Consider the following 17860-nt stretch of genomic DNA (forward strand, 5'->3'; position numbering starts at 1 on the left):
TTTGTTATTTTACACAATCCTTCTCCACTTTTGTTGTACATTAATGCAGTTTATAGAACACCCACAGTAATATGTTCTCCCTGAATAGAAATAATCTCCTTTCCTTATGAATATCCTGAAAGCAGATATATAATTCAGCCATTCCAAGATTGTAAGCTTCCTCTTGTTAATAATTCTCTGCTATCACCAAATATGTTAATAACAGTCTCTCATACATGAAACCTTTGACACATTCATGAAGTGTCCGTTTCTCACTGAAAGAAATATCTGCTTTTCACATTGGTAAAATATATTTATGTATTCCCCGAGTACTGCATCACATAAAACAGAAAGTGGCTTCATTTTCCATTTATATTAAGAGGAATCTTCAAAATGTCTTGCTAGTTCACTGTGTTTCATTTTCTCTGTGAATAGTTCATCAAATACTCTCTTCTGCTTTGAAGTAAAGTAGTTTATCCAATCACCCACCGCTCCTGGAAAAAATTGGAAATGTATCAGAGAAGAACCAATGTAAATGTACAGCATTCACAAAAGCAATCTGCCAGATTTATAATAAAATACGAATGATTTCATTTCTTGGTGATAAGAAGATGGGGGTTATTCTTTTCTTCATTTGTTATGTGTTGCTTTTAATTTCCACAGTAATGGTTGTATGTTAATAGTTACAGTTTAAAAAGTTATTTCTTAAAAAGAAAAGAAGATTAAAATATATAAATAACCTAGGTTTTATGACAGCAAGCCAAGAAATGTCTCGCCTAAACTTAGTTGAAACATAAAAGCGACAAAGTGGACATGATGTCACTTCTTTCCCTGTCCTGTGCACCTCTGAAGCGGTAACTGTGCTAACATACCACAGGTCCGCGTAACTGCTCTCTCTCTCTTTTTTTTTTTTTTTTTTCAACATTTTTTATTTTTGGGACAGAGAGAGACCGAGCATGAACGGGGGAGGGGCAGAGAGAGAGGGAGACACAGAATCGGAAACAGGCTCCAGGCTCCGAGCCATCAGCCTAGAGCCTGACGCGGGGCTCGAACTCACGGACCGCGAGATCGTGACCTGGCTGAAGTCGGACGCTTAACCGACTGCGCCACCCAGGCGCCCCTCTCTCTCTCTCTTTTAAATTCAAGTACACTTAACATACAATGTGATAGTGACTTCTGGTGTAGAGTATATTGAGTCAACAGCTCTATACATTATTCAGTATTCATGACGATTAAGTGTACTCTTAATTGCCTTCACCTATTTCATCTTAATTGGTCTCCACTGGGTTCCACTGAGCATCAAAACTTCCTCATTTCTCATTCTCTGTATTATAATCCCTCCCAATCTCTCTGTTTCTCTCATCTTTGCTTGTTTCACCTTCCTTCGCACATCCTTTTCTAAATCCTTTCTGTCTTCCCTTTATCTTCTCTCTCCCAATCCTCCTAATCTTTTTCTTGACCCTCCCATATCATCTTGCTCTTGTCCTCCATTTTCAAACTTCTTGGAAGAGTGGTCCTTATTTGCTGCTTCCTTTCTTTCTCATCTCTTCAATTCCCTTAATCTGGCTTCCACTGACACCACTATGGAAGACACTCTCAGAATTCATGAATGATAAACAAACAGCCATGTTTTATCCTGGCCCTCTTTGGAATTCTGGCTGATTTCCTTTCTTGGCTTGTCTTGGGTTGTTTCATTCCTATTTATGTCAGCGTCCCTAGGGCTCCCCCTTCTAACCCTTTCTCCACAATCCTTTCCAATCACCCTGAATAATTTTACCTAATTCCACAAACTGCTGATGGCTCCTAAACTGACTTCTGAGTTAAGATCCACCTGACCGTGGCTCATTGCCACTAGCCAAATTATGCCCCTCAGTGTTTTGTACCTGGATTATTACAATAACCTCTTACTGGACTTTATGCCTCTGGTTTCACCCTCTTCTAATCAACTTTCCACCTGACTATTATTTTCACGTCCCTTCTTAAAAGAGCAAATAGACAGGGATGGGGTGGGGGTAAAGGACCCCCTCATAATGTCCATCAGAGCTTTTGTTCTCTGGCCCCAATCTTTATCTCCCTCATTCTGCTCCACACATCATATACCACTCTCGCACAGAAGACTACCTGCTCTTTCTAGAAAGTACAATGCAATTCCATAGTGGTTCTGAGCTATCCTTGCTGCTAGCTCTTGCTGGAATGTATTTCTTCTCTGTTATTTTCCTGGCAAAGTTTTGCTCATGATTCCAGTCCCCAATCCAATGTCATCTCCTCACCTACTCTGCTAGGAAAAAATTCTCTCTCCCTTACTCATGTTGCTATTCATATTTGTTTATACTACTGGTATAGCTGTTATCACCTTGTATTACTGTCTAGATTATGATTTTCTGAAGGACAAGACTGTATTTTATTCAATTTTTGAATCTTAGCACTTAGAAAATACTTATTAATAAATATTTGCTGAATTAAGTTCTCTCCTCCCTCTCAGCCCTGCTTTTGTAACTATAAGAAAATAAAAAATGAATCACCAAAAAAGACAAAAGTAATTTGCAAACTTAAGGCAATATCTGATCCATGTGAGTTAGCAAAAAATTGCTTTAGAATGAATTAAATTCAGATGAACCAGAAAATGGAAAACACACCTTTGTGTTTTCTAGTAGGAAATCTGAGTACCTAAACACAGAAAATTTTGCCATTATAAGTTATGAAAATTTTGAAAAATGTTAAAACATTTTTCTCCCATATCTGGATTAAAACTCACATGGATTTCATGTCCACCTGGGTGGCTCAGTTGGGTAAGTGTCTGACTTTGGCTCAGGTCATGATCTCACAGTTCCATGAGTTCAAGCCCTGCACCAGGCTCTGTGCTAACAGCGTGGAGCCTGGAGCCCACTGTGAGTTCTCCCTCTCTCTCTCTCTCTACCCCTCCCCTGCCCCTGCTCTCTCTCTCTCAAAAAAATAAGTAAACATTAAAAAATATTTTTTAAAAACTCACATGGATTTCAAAACAATTCTATATCCAGATGTACCCAAACTACTTTCAAGTTAAATGTTAGGAATTAGTGGAGAAGATTCATTTCCTTCTCTTTGGGTTTTCATGCAGGGGAATGTCCTTAGATAACACTTCCAGCTTCTCTGTACACCCCTGACTGGTGCAGGGTGAGTTATTTGGTGAGTTTGGAAAAATGCACTGTCAAAACTCATCAGCTCCCTTCTCTCTTCTGAAGAAAACATGTGTTACATACTGCTCTCTACCATGCACTAAATGGGCTGCTTCAGTGCAAGGACAGAACTGCATTTGATTGTGACTAAGCAAGCATGTTTGCAAAACTTAGGATAAGTTGTTAACAAATGCACTAGGCTGCAGACCTGAGGAACATTCTTCAAGCAACTTTATTATTTCCATCTGTTTGACACCTGTGTCTCTCTCAACTGGTTCCTAACTGGGCATGGAAATCTCAATGTCTAGAAATAATGCAATTTGAGAACTTCATTTAATAAGTGTTCACTGAGGGATAACTATGCACAAATCCATTGTGCAAGAGATAGGGTGCACGATGGTGAAATGAGAGATTTTTTAAAAATGGCAAAATGGAACTACTTCCAAATATAAGCCCAGGCAAAGCACCACATCCCGTTATGACTTACCTTTCCTAAACACCAGGTTCCTATTAGTTGTGAGGGCACAGATGGTATGATTTGGATCACAGTTTTCTTTGGCTGCATTATTTTTCATTTCACTGAATGATGTTTTCCGAGTAATCTTATTAATTTCACTGTCACTCACATTTATACCAAGGAAATTAATTATTTTCTTTATGCTTTTAGAAAGATCCTGAGCAATAAGAGAAAAAAAAAGTTTTTTAGAAAGTGTAACTCATCAAAACACCAAATTAATTCCCTGAAACCTGAAAACAGAATTTACTGATGTCCTGTTTTAACTTTACTTGACTTAAATTTTGATTGTTGAAATATTAGAAAGGACTTACTTTCTTCATTTCTTCGTAGAATATAATTAGAATGTTTTTGTCATTTTTGTGTTCTTCCCAGCTTAAAACATGATCAAACCAGGATCCATATACAACTAGAAAAAAAAAGTGAATTGTGTTAATATTAAGCATCATGACTTGGTGTCCCAGGGTCTTCCCATTTCAGCAAAGTATGCAAAGTAAGGCACACAGGTATCAAACTTTCAGGTGAAAGAATTTTACTTAAGAATTTTTGAATGGTGGTCGCCTGGGTGGCTCAGTCGGTTAAGCATTTGACTTTGGCTCAGGTCATGACCTCACAGTTCATGAGTTTGAGCCCTGCGTGAGGCTCTGTGCTGACAGCTCAGAGCCTGGAGCCTGCTTCTGATTCTGTGTCTCCCTCTCTCTCTGCCCCTCCCCTGCTTGCACTCTGTCTCCCTCTGTCTCTCTGTGTCTCTCTCACACACACAAATAAACATTAAAAAAAAAAAAAAAAAAAAACCTTAAAGAAGAATTGTTGAATGGGGGCACCTGGGTGGCTCAGTTTGTTAAGCGACCAGCTCTTGATTTCGGTTAAGGTCATGATCTAACAATTTGATTTGTGGGATAGAGCCCCACGTTGGGCTCTGTACTGACAGCGTGGAGCCTCCTTGGGGTTCTCTCTCTCTTTCTCTCTTTGCCCCTCCCTACCTTGTGCACACACATACTCTCTCTCTCTCTCAAAATAAATACATGTTAAAAAAATTGTTGAATCACTCTATTGTACATCTGAATCTAATATAATGTTGTATGTTAACTACACTGGATTTAAAATGAAAAAAAAAGCTAGTTATATATGTTAATACCATGTCTTCTTCAGTAACAACGTGTCATTCATTATCTATGAAGAAACTTACAATTAGGTTTAATAACATTAACTCAATAATTAAAAATTAAATAAGATCTTAAATATTTTTTAAAAAGTTTTCCTTAGAAGAGCTCAAATTAAAAAAAATACTATTTCAACTAAATACAATATTGTGAAATGAAGCTGGGTTGCTATACCTTTTAATACGGTTGTGGTGTTTTTTCTTATTTTTGGTAAACATCTTTTTATAATCAGAAAAAATGACAGCAGAAATGCAGAAATACACATTTTCCCAATAAATGTGTTCTGATAACTACTTTGGATCTTGGGAAAAATAAAGAAACATTGAGAATTTATTATTTTATTCCTGTAATGTCACAGGCTTTTTATAAGTTCTTAGCATAAAACATTTATAAACTTCCTCAAAAAAAAGGAGGAGGGAGAAAAGAGTTCTATTCACTCATCTTAGTTTAAGGCTGAAAAATACAGTGTTAGGGATTTATCAGTAGTTGATACTATCTCTTTACTGCTTTGCTAATTTTACAGTCCTAAAAATATCTCCAGGGCTTGAGACTAAAATATTACCATGCAAAATAAATGATCGGAAGCAGTGATGATAAAAAACAAAACGTGAGCACCTTGTTGTCACCACAGAAAGTTGACTAGCTTGACAATCTAAAGTGTGAAACATAGTAACCTAAAATACTACATATACATCTTTCCATGCATCCTTATTATCCAAAGATTTAATACTAGCTAATGCCCAAATTATAAAAGAGCTACTCTACTAGCAATTTTCTGAAGATCTGATGACTATTGATTCATTTAATAAGGATTTATTAAGCCATTAGTGTCTGCCAGACATTGCAGTATATACATTTTGAACATTAAAGTTTTGCATAAATTGAAGTCTACTTAACTCCAAACTAACTGTAATTTTTCATGGCCTCAGTTCCCAAGGAAGTTAAGGGCAAGAAAATAACCATAAGGCATTCTTAAAACAAGACCTTCTGGGACTGCAATGGTGTCATTACAGTGTCAGCCCAGTTTTCTACCCCATTGGCCCAGAAGGCTGTACAATAAGAATGGGTGTCTAGAAGAACTGTCCTGATACACCAGTTATCAGCATTCTCACTGCTATTTCAGGGACTTGCGCAATACTTGATCTTAGAATTACTCAAATTACCATATCAGTTTTAAGGAGTTTTCTTTTCTTCTCCTCCTCCTCTCCCTCCCCCCTCCCTTCCTTTCCTCTTCCCCTTCCCCTTTCCCTTCTTCTTCTTCTTTTTCTTTTTTTTATAAAGTAGGCTTTATACCCAGTGCAGAGTCCAAGGCCCAAGGTGGGGCTTGAACTCACGACCTGAGGTCAAGACCCTGAGGTGAGATCAAGAGTCAGATGCTCAACCTACTGAGACCCCCAGGTGCCCCAAGGAGTTTATCTTCTAAGGATGGCCAACATTTACCCAGGAAGAAACACATGGTGGGATAAGATTGATTCTTCTCTTATTCAAATTTAAGAAGTTAACTAGTTTCTAGTACCCCAGACTACACTCACAGACTCAACCTGCGTCACCGCCTCCTCTCAGCAGCTGCAGCCCATCCCAGCCCTGGTGGATGACATCACCACCTAGAGCTGCTGATGCTATGGAAGCCCTCAATACTGTCAGGGGGAACCTAGGCTTCTGTGACTTGCAGCTGGACAGGAAAAGAGGCCTGGTGTCACATCTGGTGGTTATATGTAATTGACTTGGCCCATTATGGCTTTTCAGCAGGAAATGCATTCCAACATACCCCAAATAGATTGAAGAATAATCTGTTGGATCATAGCCTGATCATTGTTTGAGAGCAGCTATGCTATTATTAACTAATTAATTTATACTCCATCTTGTTCCAGAAAGACTTAAGCCAGCCAAAATTGTCTTAAAGAAGTAAGCTGTCATGCCTTCCTTACTAATATAGAGAATTACACTTTTCATTAATTCTTTAATCAGAATCCTTATTATCCAGACCTATGGCCCTAAAGAAAAAATAACTTCTGAAACAGAGATGTAAAGTATTTCTTTTATGGGAAATGCTTTTCTCCACATCCTCCACTTAATTACAGAATTATACCACTTCCTGTCCTTAGGCATTCAGCATCCAGTCTCTTAATTTTGGTTCAGTTTATGATCTCATGGTTTGTAAGATCAAGCCCCATGTCTGGATCTGCACTGACAATGCAGAGCCTGCTTGGGATTCTTTCTCTCCCTCTCTCTCTCTGTCCCTCCCTGTTTGCTCTCTCTCTCTCTCTCTTTAAATAAACAAATAAACATTTTTTTAAAGTCCCTGAAGAAAATCCCTGAAATACAGTCACATATATTTAACAGAAAAACAGACAACCTTATCTTATAAATAGTAAAAAGTGAGGCTACTCTTCCCACCCAAGTAAATAAATAAAAGCTTTAGTGATTCAGTGACTATCCCCAAGTGTCAACAGGATTTGCCCAGGCTAGATTATCCGATTGTATAATACTTACATGGCAGATCCCTTTGCAATTAAAAATCTTAAAAATCTATTAACATACCTAATAAGGCATAAAAGAATCATCTGGAACCTTTTTTCCATCTGCACTGCCCTTCCCAGTGTACTCAGCTATGACTCTGGATAATGTTGTAGCAAAGGTAGATGCCCTATGACAGCTAGTTTGCTTCCCTGCATATGGATGAGGTTGCCCTCTTTGTGGCTACACTCACAGAAAAATAATCTCTACAACAGGAGCACTAATAGGCCTGTTTTTCCCTGCCCTAGTGAGGCCATACCCAGAGGATGCTTTTTGTCTTCTAGGTGCTGCAAAACAATAGAGATGTGGCCATATTAGAGCTCATGCAGCAGTGAGAGACGTAGTGAGCCCCAGTTCATAATGACTGGAGACAAACGTGGCTTTTCTTTTCTTGAGAAAAAGCAGACTCAAGATCTGTTTTTTTAAAAAAAAAAATAATTTATGTATTTAAACTCTGCTTATTCCAAAAATGGAATTGAGGCAGAGTGAGGCATGCTAACTATCTTCAAATATTTAAAAGGCTATCATGTGGAAGAAGAATTAATGATGAGGACAACAGTTTTCTTGCTTGATGAGTTATGCCACAGCGCTAAGAGCAAAGATTTTGGAGCTGACACCTGAATTTAAATCTGGGCTCTGCTCCTTAGTAGATATGGATCTGGACAAGTTATCTGGCCTCCCAACATCTGTACTTTCCTCACCTGTAAAATGAAGGTCACATCTAGCTCCTGTGTCCTTGTGAGGATGATATGAAATCGTGTTGCACTGCACTTAGCTAAGTGTCTAGATCACGTCATAAGATTTTTAAAAATTTTTAACAGTATTGAGATGGAGTGTGTTGTTTGGGGGCAGGAGCTGGGGGTGTGAACCCGTTGTCCAAGTTAAGAAGTTCAAGTTTAGCCTGCAATATTCTTGGGGATACTACAAAGGTGATTCAAACATCAGGTGGGTGTTTCAATCAAATGACCTTTAATAGACCTGTCATTCCCAAAACTTTATGATTCTACTAAATGTTTGCAAAAGAGGAGCTGAAATATTGTGAGCATAGCATATTCTTCCATAGAGAATACAGCAAAAGGAGTGTTACACTCTGTTGCTAGTGAGTTCCCTAAGTCCTCATATTAAGGTTATACTTTCTGTGGCCTCTCTTAAATTAACAAGTAAATGCTTAACAATTTGCAAGTGAAATAGTGAAACTAACAATTAAGAAGATTTACCTCCAACCCCCTAGAGAGATAAGACCCTGTGGGCACACACCCTTTCTAAATAATGCCTCTTCTACATTCTGCACTGTCTTGGTATATTATTTTGGTTTAATGAAAGGTTTTGGAAGTCAGGCTTAGAAACTAATGTGTGTGCGTGCATGTGTGCGTGCGTGTGTGTAAGTGCTCCAGACACCAATGAGTCAGGGAAAAATGAATAAATTCAAAGGTCATTCATGGTCATGCAGAACCGACATGCACTGCACAGCTCAATCAAATGACGTATCATTGTAGTATTTTCAGGAGAAATTGCTTTCTGTTCATCTTTATAAAGACAAGTATCAAGATGCCTAATTCATTTGTTTTATTTGGGGAATGTTTTTTCCCTTTTGCAGGGAAGGGGGAGTTTAGGATTTTTTGCGTGTTGTTTCTGTTGTTTTGGATTTTTTTTTTTTTTGATAGAGCGCAAGAGGGGGAGAGGGCACAGGGAGACTGAGAGAGAATCTTAAGTAGGCTCTACATTCAGCATGGAGCCTGACATGGGGCTCGATGCAGGGCTCATTCCCACGACCCTGAGATCATGACCTGAGCCAAAATCAAGAGTCAGAGGCCCCAAGCCACCCTGGTGCCCCTGTTTGTGTTGTCTTATTTTCCATGTGGGTATACATAAGGCATGTTTCAGACTGCATGTCTAAGCTTCAGCTGTATCTTGCTAAACTCCAATTAATGCATAATTATTTCACTGACAAGACTGACGGTATATGCAAAAAGAGTGATACTTGATCAGAATTAATCTGTTTTTAAAACATTTCAACCAGCTCAATAAGTAATTGCAAATACGTACCACTCGTGGGTGATAACAAAGACTGAGGAAGCAAAGTGAGAAAGAATGGCTTAGAAGCAAAAGAATTATCTATTCAAGTGTGTTTCTGAAAGCAGGCCATTAGGGTCCATTTAAACTTTTGGAAAATGCTTTTGTGTTGAGTGGAACTGTATATTATGAATAGAAATCATTGTTATATTTACCATCTCCTCTTAGGAAAAGCTCTAGAAATCCAGCCCAGGTTTCAATGCCAGGGAGATTGGGATTATCTCTGTAGTAGTGGAATAAAGAAACGGCTGTATCCTTTGGATTCCTGACAATGTAGATAATCTGTTAAAACAAATTAGTTTATTTTTAGATGGAATAGCCCCAAAACAAAGCATTTTCTAAATGAAAGCAACCAAATCTACCTGTACAAACCACAATTTTTTGCTAGTTTACTCAGATTATTAAGCATAGATTGAGGCCAGTGTTCCTAACTTAATGTGTGTACGAATCATCTGGGAATCTTGCGAAAAAGCAGATTCTGATTCAGAGGATCCAGGGTGAGACCCGGCATTCTGCATTTCTAACAAGCTCCCAGATGACATTGGTGCTGCCAGCCACCGACCACACTTTCCCAATTTATGTGCTACATGTGGCCTTATCTTTTTAGCAACGGACATGAGAAACCCTCTATTAATTTGTAGGACAAGATTACTTTTTTAATATAAAAAACTTCTAACAGAAAAAATTTTTAGTAATTTTGTAACACGACTTAAGTACACTAAGATTTCTTATAAATTGTCTATTCTTATTTATAAGAAGAATGATGTTTTGGAATTGCATATTTCTACAGTTTAATCCCCCACAGAGTAAGGAATCTGAGCTGCCCTCCTAATTGACAGAAATGCTGCAACTGCAATCTAATTCAATTTAATAAATATTTGTCTGGTACCTCCAGTAGACCAGGCGGAGTGGAAAGTTCAAGGTCTGAGAAATATGACTAGTAAGACAGAAATACTACCAGCTTTTTCAAAACTTGCAGTGAGGTGAAGGAATGCAGTGTTATGAAAGATATAATAGGGACATACAGAGTGTAGTAAGAGCTTCTGAAAAACCTCAGGAAACCAGTGCGAGACACTGGCTATAATAGGACTATCTTCGATCATGGTCATGAGTATCAGATGTCCCACTTGCTCTTAAATTCATAATCAGGTGTACACATTTTATGTAGGTTATGAAGTGTTTACTGAGTTATGCTGAATGTAGCTATCTTTCTGTACTGTGTCCATAGTCCAGGTATTGTTATGTAGCTATCTTTCTTTCTGTAATGTGTTCATAGTCCAGGTGTCGTGTAAGATCCACATGAAGAACACCTGCTCCTCTTTACATGAGAGATGTGCAAAGGCCACCGTGCACAGAGATGAAAAGCCACCTTTACCTCCCCTTTGCCCCCATTATCCTCTCTTCATCTCAAGAGATAATTGAGGAGTAACTCAACACTTCAGGCTTTCTTTAATTGCTCTCTGCATCCTGAGCAGATTCACAGAAACCCAAGGCTCTGAAAGCAGTTTAAAAATCCATTCACTGCCTTAACAAAAAGAGATAAAGTGGCAGAATCTTAAGCCTTAGCCATCCGGTTGGAATTTTTTATTTGTTTGTTTTGGTAGAGAGAAGAGTATTTTAGGGTCTTTGGAGAATACCCAAAGTTACCTGTCAGTATTATCATTGGGAAATTCGGCAATGCAAGCTATTAATACATAATACATATTTTAAAATAATGTATTCTGGGGTCACTTGGGTGGCTCAGTCAGTTAAGTATCTGACTTCAGCTCAGGTCATGATCTCTTGGTTCCAGGGTTGGAGCCCCGTGTCAGGTTCTTTGCTGACAGCTCAGAGCCTGGAGCCTGCTTTGGATTCTGTGTCTCCCTCTCTCTCTTTCCCTCCCCCACTCATGCTCTGTCTCTCTCTCAAAAATAATTAAACATTAAAAAATATTTTTAAAAAAGAATGTATTCTGTAATTATGTGTAGTGACACATGTTAAGTAGAATTATTGTGGCAATGATTTCACAATATGTAGTAATATCAGGTCATTAAGTGGTACATCTGAAACTAATACAATGTTATATGGCAGTTATACTCAATAAATACACAATATTCTAAGAAATATTAGGGGGTGGCTAAAAGATATGAAGGGAAGGTAGAATAGTTCTCTGAAAAAAAATAAATATTAATTAATATCATGATATGAACTAAAAGCATAAATTTCATGTAAGAGAGATTGGAAACAAAAAAAGGGGGGAGACAAAGATAAGGAACAAAACATAGGAGTCTAAGTAAGATTGAGAGTAGAGAAACATGGCAAGAAGAATTGACTATCTGACAGACCCTGCGGGAGCACGGAAAGTCAGCATCAACCCTAAGCTCTCAAGGCTAGGGAGGTGGCAACAGAGGACAGGTAATCATCTTGGGAAACCAGGTGCAGAGACTTTCACTTCCCATTAGGGATGAAAGTGACAGATCAAGAAGCCAAGCCCAATTCTATGGTACTCTCAAGCCTTTGCCCTTACCCACTGATCTTACCTTGCATTGTTTTTGTTTGATATTCATAGGTAGCATGTTGTAGCTCAAATGTGTTGGAATAACTCTTCTCTTACGATACATGTTTAGCTCTTCAAATTTAGAAATGTCTCCCAACTCAATAGGAGATGTTAGACTCATGCTAACATTGGGAATGTTCTCAATGACCTCTGCAACCCAGTGAGTACCTTCACACAAAAATAAAACAAAATGCATTTTTAAATTAAGTGATACTCTTGATGAAATAAATATAGAAAATTAGCATGATTTTATAAGAGCTATGAGTGCATTAATTTTCCTATAAATAGTTATTATTGTTTGACACTCACTGAAACCTGTTTGAACGCTTGAGACGATAATTCACTTTTCAGGAAGAATCACACTTTAAAGAGCATGAAGAGACCTTAAAACTGCATAAGCCATTTCCTCAGCTTGAAATACTCTTCCATGCTACCCTACCTCTAGCACCTTCTCCAATTTGCAAATACACAGGTCTTTCCATATACAGTTCCTACTGGTCCTGCAAGCTCATGCATCTTGCTGTTTTATATACTGTCTTCTGAGTCCCTGCTCTCCTGGCACAATTGTTTACTCTCTCTGTCCCTCCAAAGTAGCACTTAACAGAGTAGAAATGTCATTGCTTATATTCATGTCCATCTCCCCACTCCCCCCTGGAAGATAGACACTGGATCTTATTTTTTTGTGTGTGCAAACACAGAGTAGTGGTGTAGACAAAGCATTTGAACAAGGAGCAAATGCTATATTCAAATATCATAAAGACACAATCCTATGCTACCATGAAGTCTGGAAGGAATATCACTTTGTGTTTATGTGAAGCAAATATGGATGTGCTCCAACATTGTGGACAACAGTAAGCTGGAGCCCAGAAGTAGAAGTTTGGTAGGGAGGATGCTTTGCTGATTTGAAACCAATGTTTCTAAGAAGTTTAAATCAGGCCAGTGTCCACTTATCCCACTGTAATTCCAGCTCCAAATTTGTTACGACATTAACTAATCTATAGTTGAATAAATATTTAGAACTTAAACATGGTTCTCATTTGCACGATATGTTTTAAATTAAAGACTATTTTAGATTATAATGTTAATAGGTCAAATATTTATAATATTCATATAAACATGACTAATATAGTAATGATATTTCTATCGTTTTCAAAAAGTGTATTGATATATTCTGGCGAAGGAGAGAGAATACAGTTTTGTGCTGCCGAAGAGACCTCCGGACCTGGTGAATGATGCCCATTTACAGGCACCAACACGTACAGTGGAAGCTTTATATATGGTTGTTTATACAGAGTATAAACTAGCCACTTGCTCAAAGAACTTTAAAAGTCTCATAAATTACTTTCTGAACTAACATATCAACTTAGGGTAAGGTATATTTACTCACAGAGTGACCTGCTACATAGAATACTGAGATTTTCTGGAGGCAATCATTTAATTTCCATTTGCAGCAGTATTTTCCAATAAAAGAGTTATGTATGTGATTTATGTTTATTCTCAAAAAACACACCTGGAAGATCTGGCCCTATGTGAACTCTGTGAGGGCCTCTTGGGCCTGACAGAGTCAGGTACGTGAACTAAATGCAAACATAATTGGAAAGGGTTTAAGCTCTTAGTTGCTGACCCATCCCAGCAGGTGTATGCCCCTCTGCACATGTCTGGAAATCGCAGCTAGCAGTTAGATATTATATATCCTGGTCACCTCTCAACATTAAAAATAATATCGAATTAATTTTGACTATTCCCAGCATGATATTATTCATAATGGTCCTTTCTTTCATGTGTGTAATATGTGGAAATAAACTTTGAAGAATAAGGCATAAAATTTAACACTAAAAACACTTACATTTGTTTTTATTAGCCCAGGAGAAAAAATTATTCATTTATAAATCAATGATTAAATATGAATTGAACTAATACTATTTGTCGCCATGCCTGGTATAAATATGAAGAGAACTTTATAATGTTACAGATATTATGCTTATTATATATGTCAATATCTGTACGCTTTATCAAATAGAAACAAGATCATAGTAAAAGCTCTAATTCCTCCAGATGAATTTTCTCAAAACACAGTTCTCAATGTTCTAATGTCAAACTTTTTCATTAAAATAAGCATTTAGGGTCTCTTGGGTGACTCAGTTGGTTAAACATCTGACTTCAGCTCAGGTCATGATCTTACAGTTTGTGGGTTCAAGCCCTGTGCAGAGCCTGGAGCCTGCTTCAGATCCTGTGTCTCCCTCTCTTTCCACCCCTCCCCTGCTTGTTCTCTCTCTCTCTCTTTCTCTCTCTCCTCAAAAATAAACAAATAGACATTTAATAAAATAAATAAATAAAATAAAGTAAGCATTTAGGATACTTAAATGTCCTATGAAACAATTCTGAAAAATAAATGTTTTATAAAAATATTATTATATTTCTTCTTATTTCTTACATTTCACATATTTAAAAATGTATTTATACATTTAAAATACATTAAAATAAACTTTACCTGATTTTGGGTAGGACACCAGAAACACATCATCTTCTCTTGCATTGAAAAAATCCAGGGACTTTAGAAGTTCTTCTGAACACATAGTAGAATAGAGGATCCCCTTGAATTTATGAAGAACACTTGACTGCTTCTGGAATGGCATCTTTCTTCAAGTCAATCAAAAAGTATTTACTAAACACTAACTTTACACAAGGCACAGAACAAGGATGGTCCTTGATGTCAATCCTAGCTCAGTGGCAGTGTAATCCTAGAATTACTAAGCTAGAGGAATCTATATATACGCTTTGCAGCTCTTCACAAGAGTAATTTTTAAACCATAACTAAGCCAAAGTCTACTGTGAAAATAATATTTTTCTTGATAACACATGTTACAAAATATTTTCTTGATAACACATGTTACAAAATATTACCTCCCAACTTGACATTCAGAATAGTTTACAAACAAAGCTATCAAGATCTCAGAATGTAATTATTAAACAAAGGGACTAGAGTTATTCAAATCCTTTTGCTTTAATAAGGAAAGACTTATAGTGGCTATCATGGATTACGTCACTGTGGAAAGGACTAGAAAAGTTGAACTTCGTGTTAATATTAACACATAGTAGAGGAAGTAGCTAATATGTATTGCGCTGCAGGAAGAGGAGAGGAATGGTGCAAGAAAATATAAATTTTTCTTAGAATTGGCAGATAAATCTGTGGCTAAAAATAAACCTTGCAGGAAACACTTTAGGAAAGATAACACAGAAATCAGGAAACCCAATCCAGAAAAAAGACATCTTGAGCTTTGATGTACACATGCTGAAATAAACAAATTTTTGTCTGAGTCATTCTTTGCTTTTGTCACTAATATTGTTATATTCTGGATTAGATTAGATATGGCAACAAAGTGCCCAATTACTTCTGTGACCCACAGTTGAATCTTTTTTGTTTACTTTTCTAATCATCAAAAGAAATTTATATCAACAAGGAAATGACCAGCATTTTAATTGAGCATAAAAAAGTAGAGGTCTACTGTGAAGAAGTAATTGAAGAAGAAAGATATTTATGATAGTGGCAGAAATGAAATCCAGAATAATCATACACATAGAAAATCCCAAAGAATCTGAAAACAATTAGAATGAATATGTAAATTGAGCATGGTTGCTGGATTATGAGGTCAATACTTGAAACTAAATTGTATTTTTATATTCTAGCAAAACCAACTGAAAAATGAAATTTGAAAAACACCACTATTTATAATAATATGAAAAAAACCTCAAATCTCTAGAAATAAATCTAATAAAAGATGTGCAAGTCACTGAAAACTATAATTACTGAAACTGGTTAAAGAAAACCTAAGTAAAAGGAGAGATATACCTTGTCCATGGACCAGAAGACTCAATATTATTTAAATGTCAAATTCTCCTTATTGATCTATAAAGTCAATTCAGCTCGATCAAAATCCCAACAAGTGTGTGTGTGTGTGTGTGTGTGTGTGTGTGTGTGTGTGCGTGTGTGTAAATTGACAAACATTTATATGGAAATACAAAAGCAGAAGAATAGCCAACGAAATCTTAAACAAATCTGTAAGACTTAAATTATCATTGATAATTTAAGCTTACCATACAGCAACAGTAACTAAAACAGTGTGGCCTGAGCCCAAGGATACATAATAGATAAATGGAACAGAATGAAGAGTACGGAAAAAGACCCACACATAAATTGTCACTGGATTCATAACAAAAGTATAATTCAGTCAGAAAAAGATGGTGTTTTTAATGAATAGTGCTTGTTCATTTGGATCTATATGGGGGAAGAAAAAAATCTTACCATACACCATATTAAAGAAAAATTCAAGATATATCACAGAATTAAATGGGAAAAAAAGCTTTTAGATGAAAATATGAAGTATATTTTCATGATCTTTAGGCATATAAAGGTTCTTAAATATGATACACAAAAGTGCTAACCATTAAAGAAAAAGTTATACTTGTGATTGATTAAATTAAGAGGCTCTATCAATTAAAGGTCCCTATTAAGAAAGTAAAAAAGCAAACCACAGAACTGGAAGAAAATAGTGTAATTACATATATTCAACATTGTACTCATTTCCAGACTCCTTAAAGAACTCCTAGTAATCAATAACAAAAAAATCAAACAACTCAACAACATAAAAAGAGCATACCCCTGAGTAAACCTTTGGAAAAGTGTTCCACATCATTAGTTGCTGGGGAAATGGAAATTAAAATTAGCATTATGGGAAGATCCACTCTCACACTGTTGGCATGAGAAGCTCTGTGGACCCTCTCCTTGAAGAAACAACCAGAAATGATGACAGTTCTTTTAAAAGTAAAATAAACATTTAAAATCTGTAGAAATGGGGATCCTAGTTGCTCAGTCAGTTAAGCATCCGACTTCGGCTCAGGTCATGATCTCATTGCTTGTGGGTTCAAGCCCTGTGTCGGGCTCTGTGCTGACAGCTCAGAGCCCAGAGCCTGCTTTGGATTCTGTGTCTCCCTCTCTCTCTGCCCCTCCCCCACTCATACTCTGTCTCTCTCTGTCTCTGTCTCAAAAATAAATAAACATTAAAAAAAATTAAAATCTCTAGAAATGGTTCAAAATCAGGAAGCAAATGAAGAAACATCTATTCAGGAAAATATTTGCAAATCATATATCTGGTAAGGGACTTGTGTTTAGAATATGTAGAGAACACTTACAAGTCCATAATACAACAGCCTTATAAAAAAATGTGTAAAGTCTACACTGTTAAGTATGAGTATAACACAGGTCCTGGGAGAGGCTTACAGAGAAAGGCTGAAAAGTAAAGGTAAAGGAACAGGCTGCATCTTGGAAGGCCTTTGCACTGAACTAAGAAGTCTGAACATTGTCCAGAGAGCTATGGGAACCATGAGAGGTCTTAAGCATTGAGTGAGGAGATCAGATTCCATATTAGAAAGACTCATCTGATAACAATATGGAGGTGGGCTGCAGCTGATCCACACTGAAGGCAGAAACTGAAGGAGAAGCAAATGGAGATGAGAAAATAAGAGCAGATGCGACAGTGCTTCCCAGGTAGAATCTCTAGGAATTAGTGGCCAATTTGATAGAAGGGATGAGGGAGTGAGTAAAATCACAAATGTGGCAATCCCACAGGCCAGCTTCAGTTTGCAGATTTTGTGTTTATTTTGCCATTTACAAAGTTACATTTGAACTGTGGTGGCTTGTTCAATCCTGTTTGCTTCAGTCCTCACCACTCCCTGTTCTCCACGACCCTGCTGGACTTTACCCGCCTGGTTCCTGAAGTAATGACTTTCCTAGACAGTCCTTTTTTTTTTTTTTTTTTTTAATGTTTGTTTACTCTGGGGCTGTTAGGAGACACATCAGATGAAGAAGGACAAAGGAACTGTGGGGTGGGTGACTTCATTCCTCTCCTCTGACACTGACTCTGCC

At 37.2% G+C, this 17860-nt stretch overlaps 1 protein-coding gene across 1 annotated transcript; it reads right to left on the reverse strand.

Annotated features, from left to right (window-relative positions):
- Positions 1 to 14775, reverse strand: LOC102968379 (sulfotransferase 6B1-like). Its single transcript, XM_007084053.2, has 6 exons — positions 14429 to 14775; positions 11921 to 12105; positions 9557 to 9683; positions 3963 to 4057; positions 3622 to 3808; positions 1 to 473 (listed from the first exon to the last, which is right to left on the reverse strand). Exons 1-6 carry the CDS (start codon positions 14571 to 14573, stop codon positions 355 to 357), a joined length of 858 nt encoding a protein of 285 aa, XP_007084115.1. The 5' UTR covers positions 14574 to 14775; the 3' UTR covers positions 1 to 354.
- Between the last annotated feature and the right edge of the window lie 3085 nt (positions 14776 to 17860).

The sequence above is a fragment of the Panthera tigris genome, chromosome B4 (assembly GCF_018350195.1).
Source record: "Panthera tigris isolate Pti1 chromosome B4, P.tigris_Pti1_mat1.1, whole genome shotgun sequence".
NCBI classification, from domain to species: domain Eukaryota; kingdom Metazoa; phylum Chordata; class Mammalia; order Carnivora; family Felidae; genus Panthera; species Panthera tigris.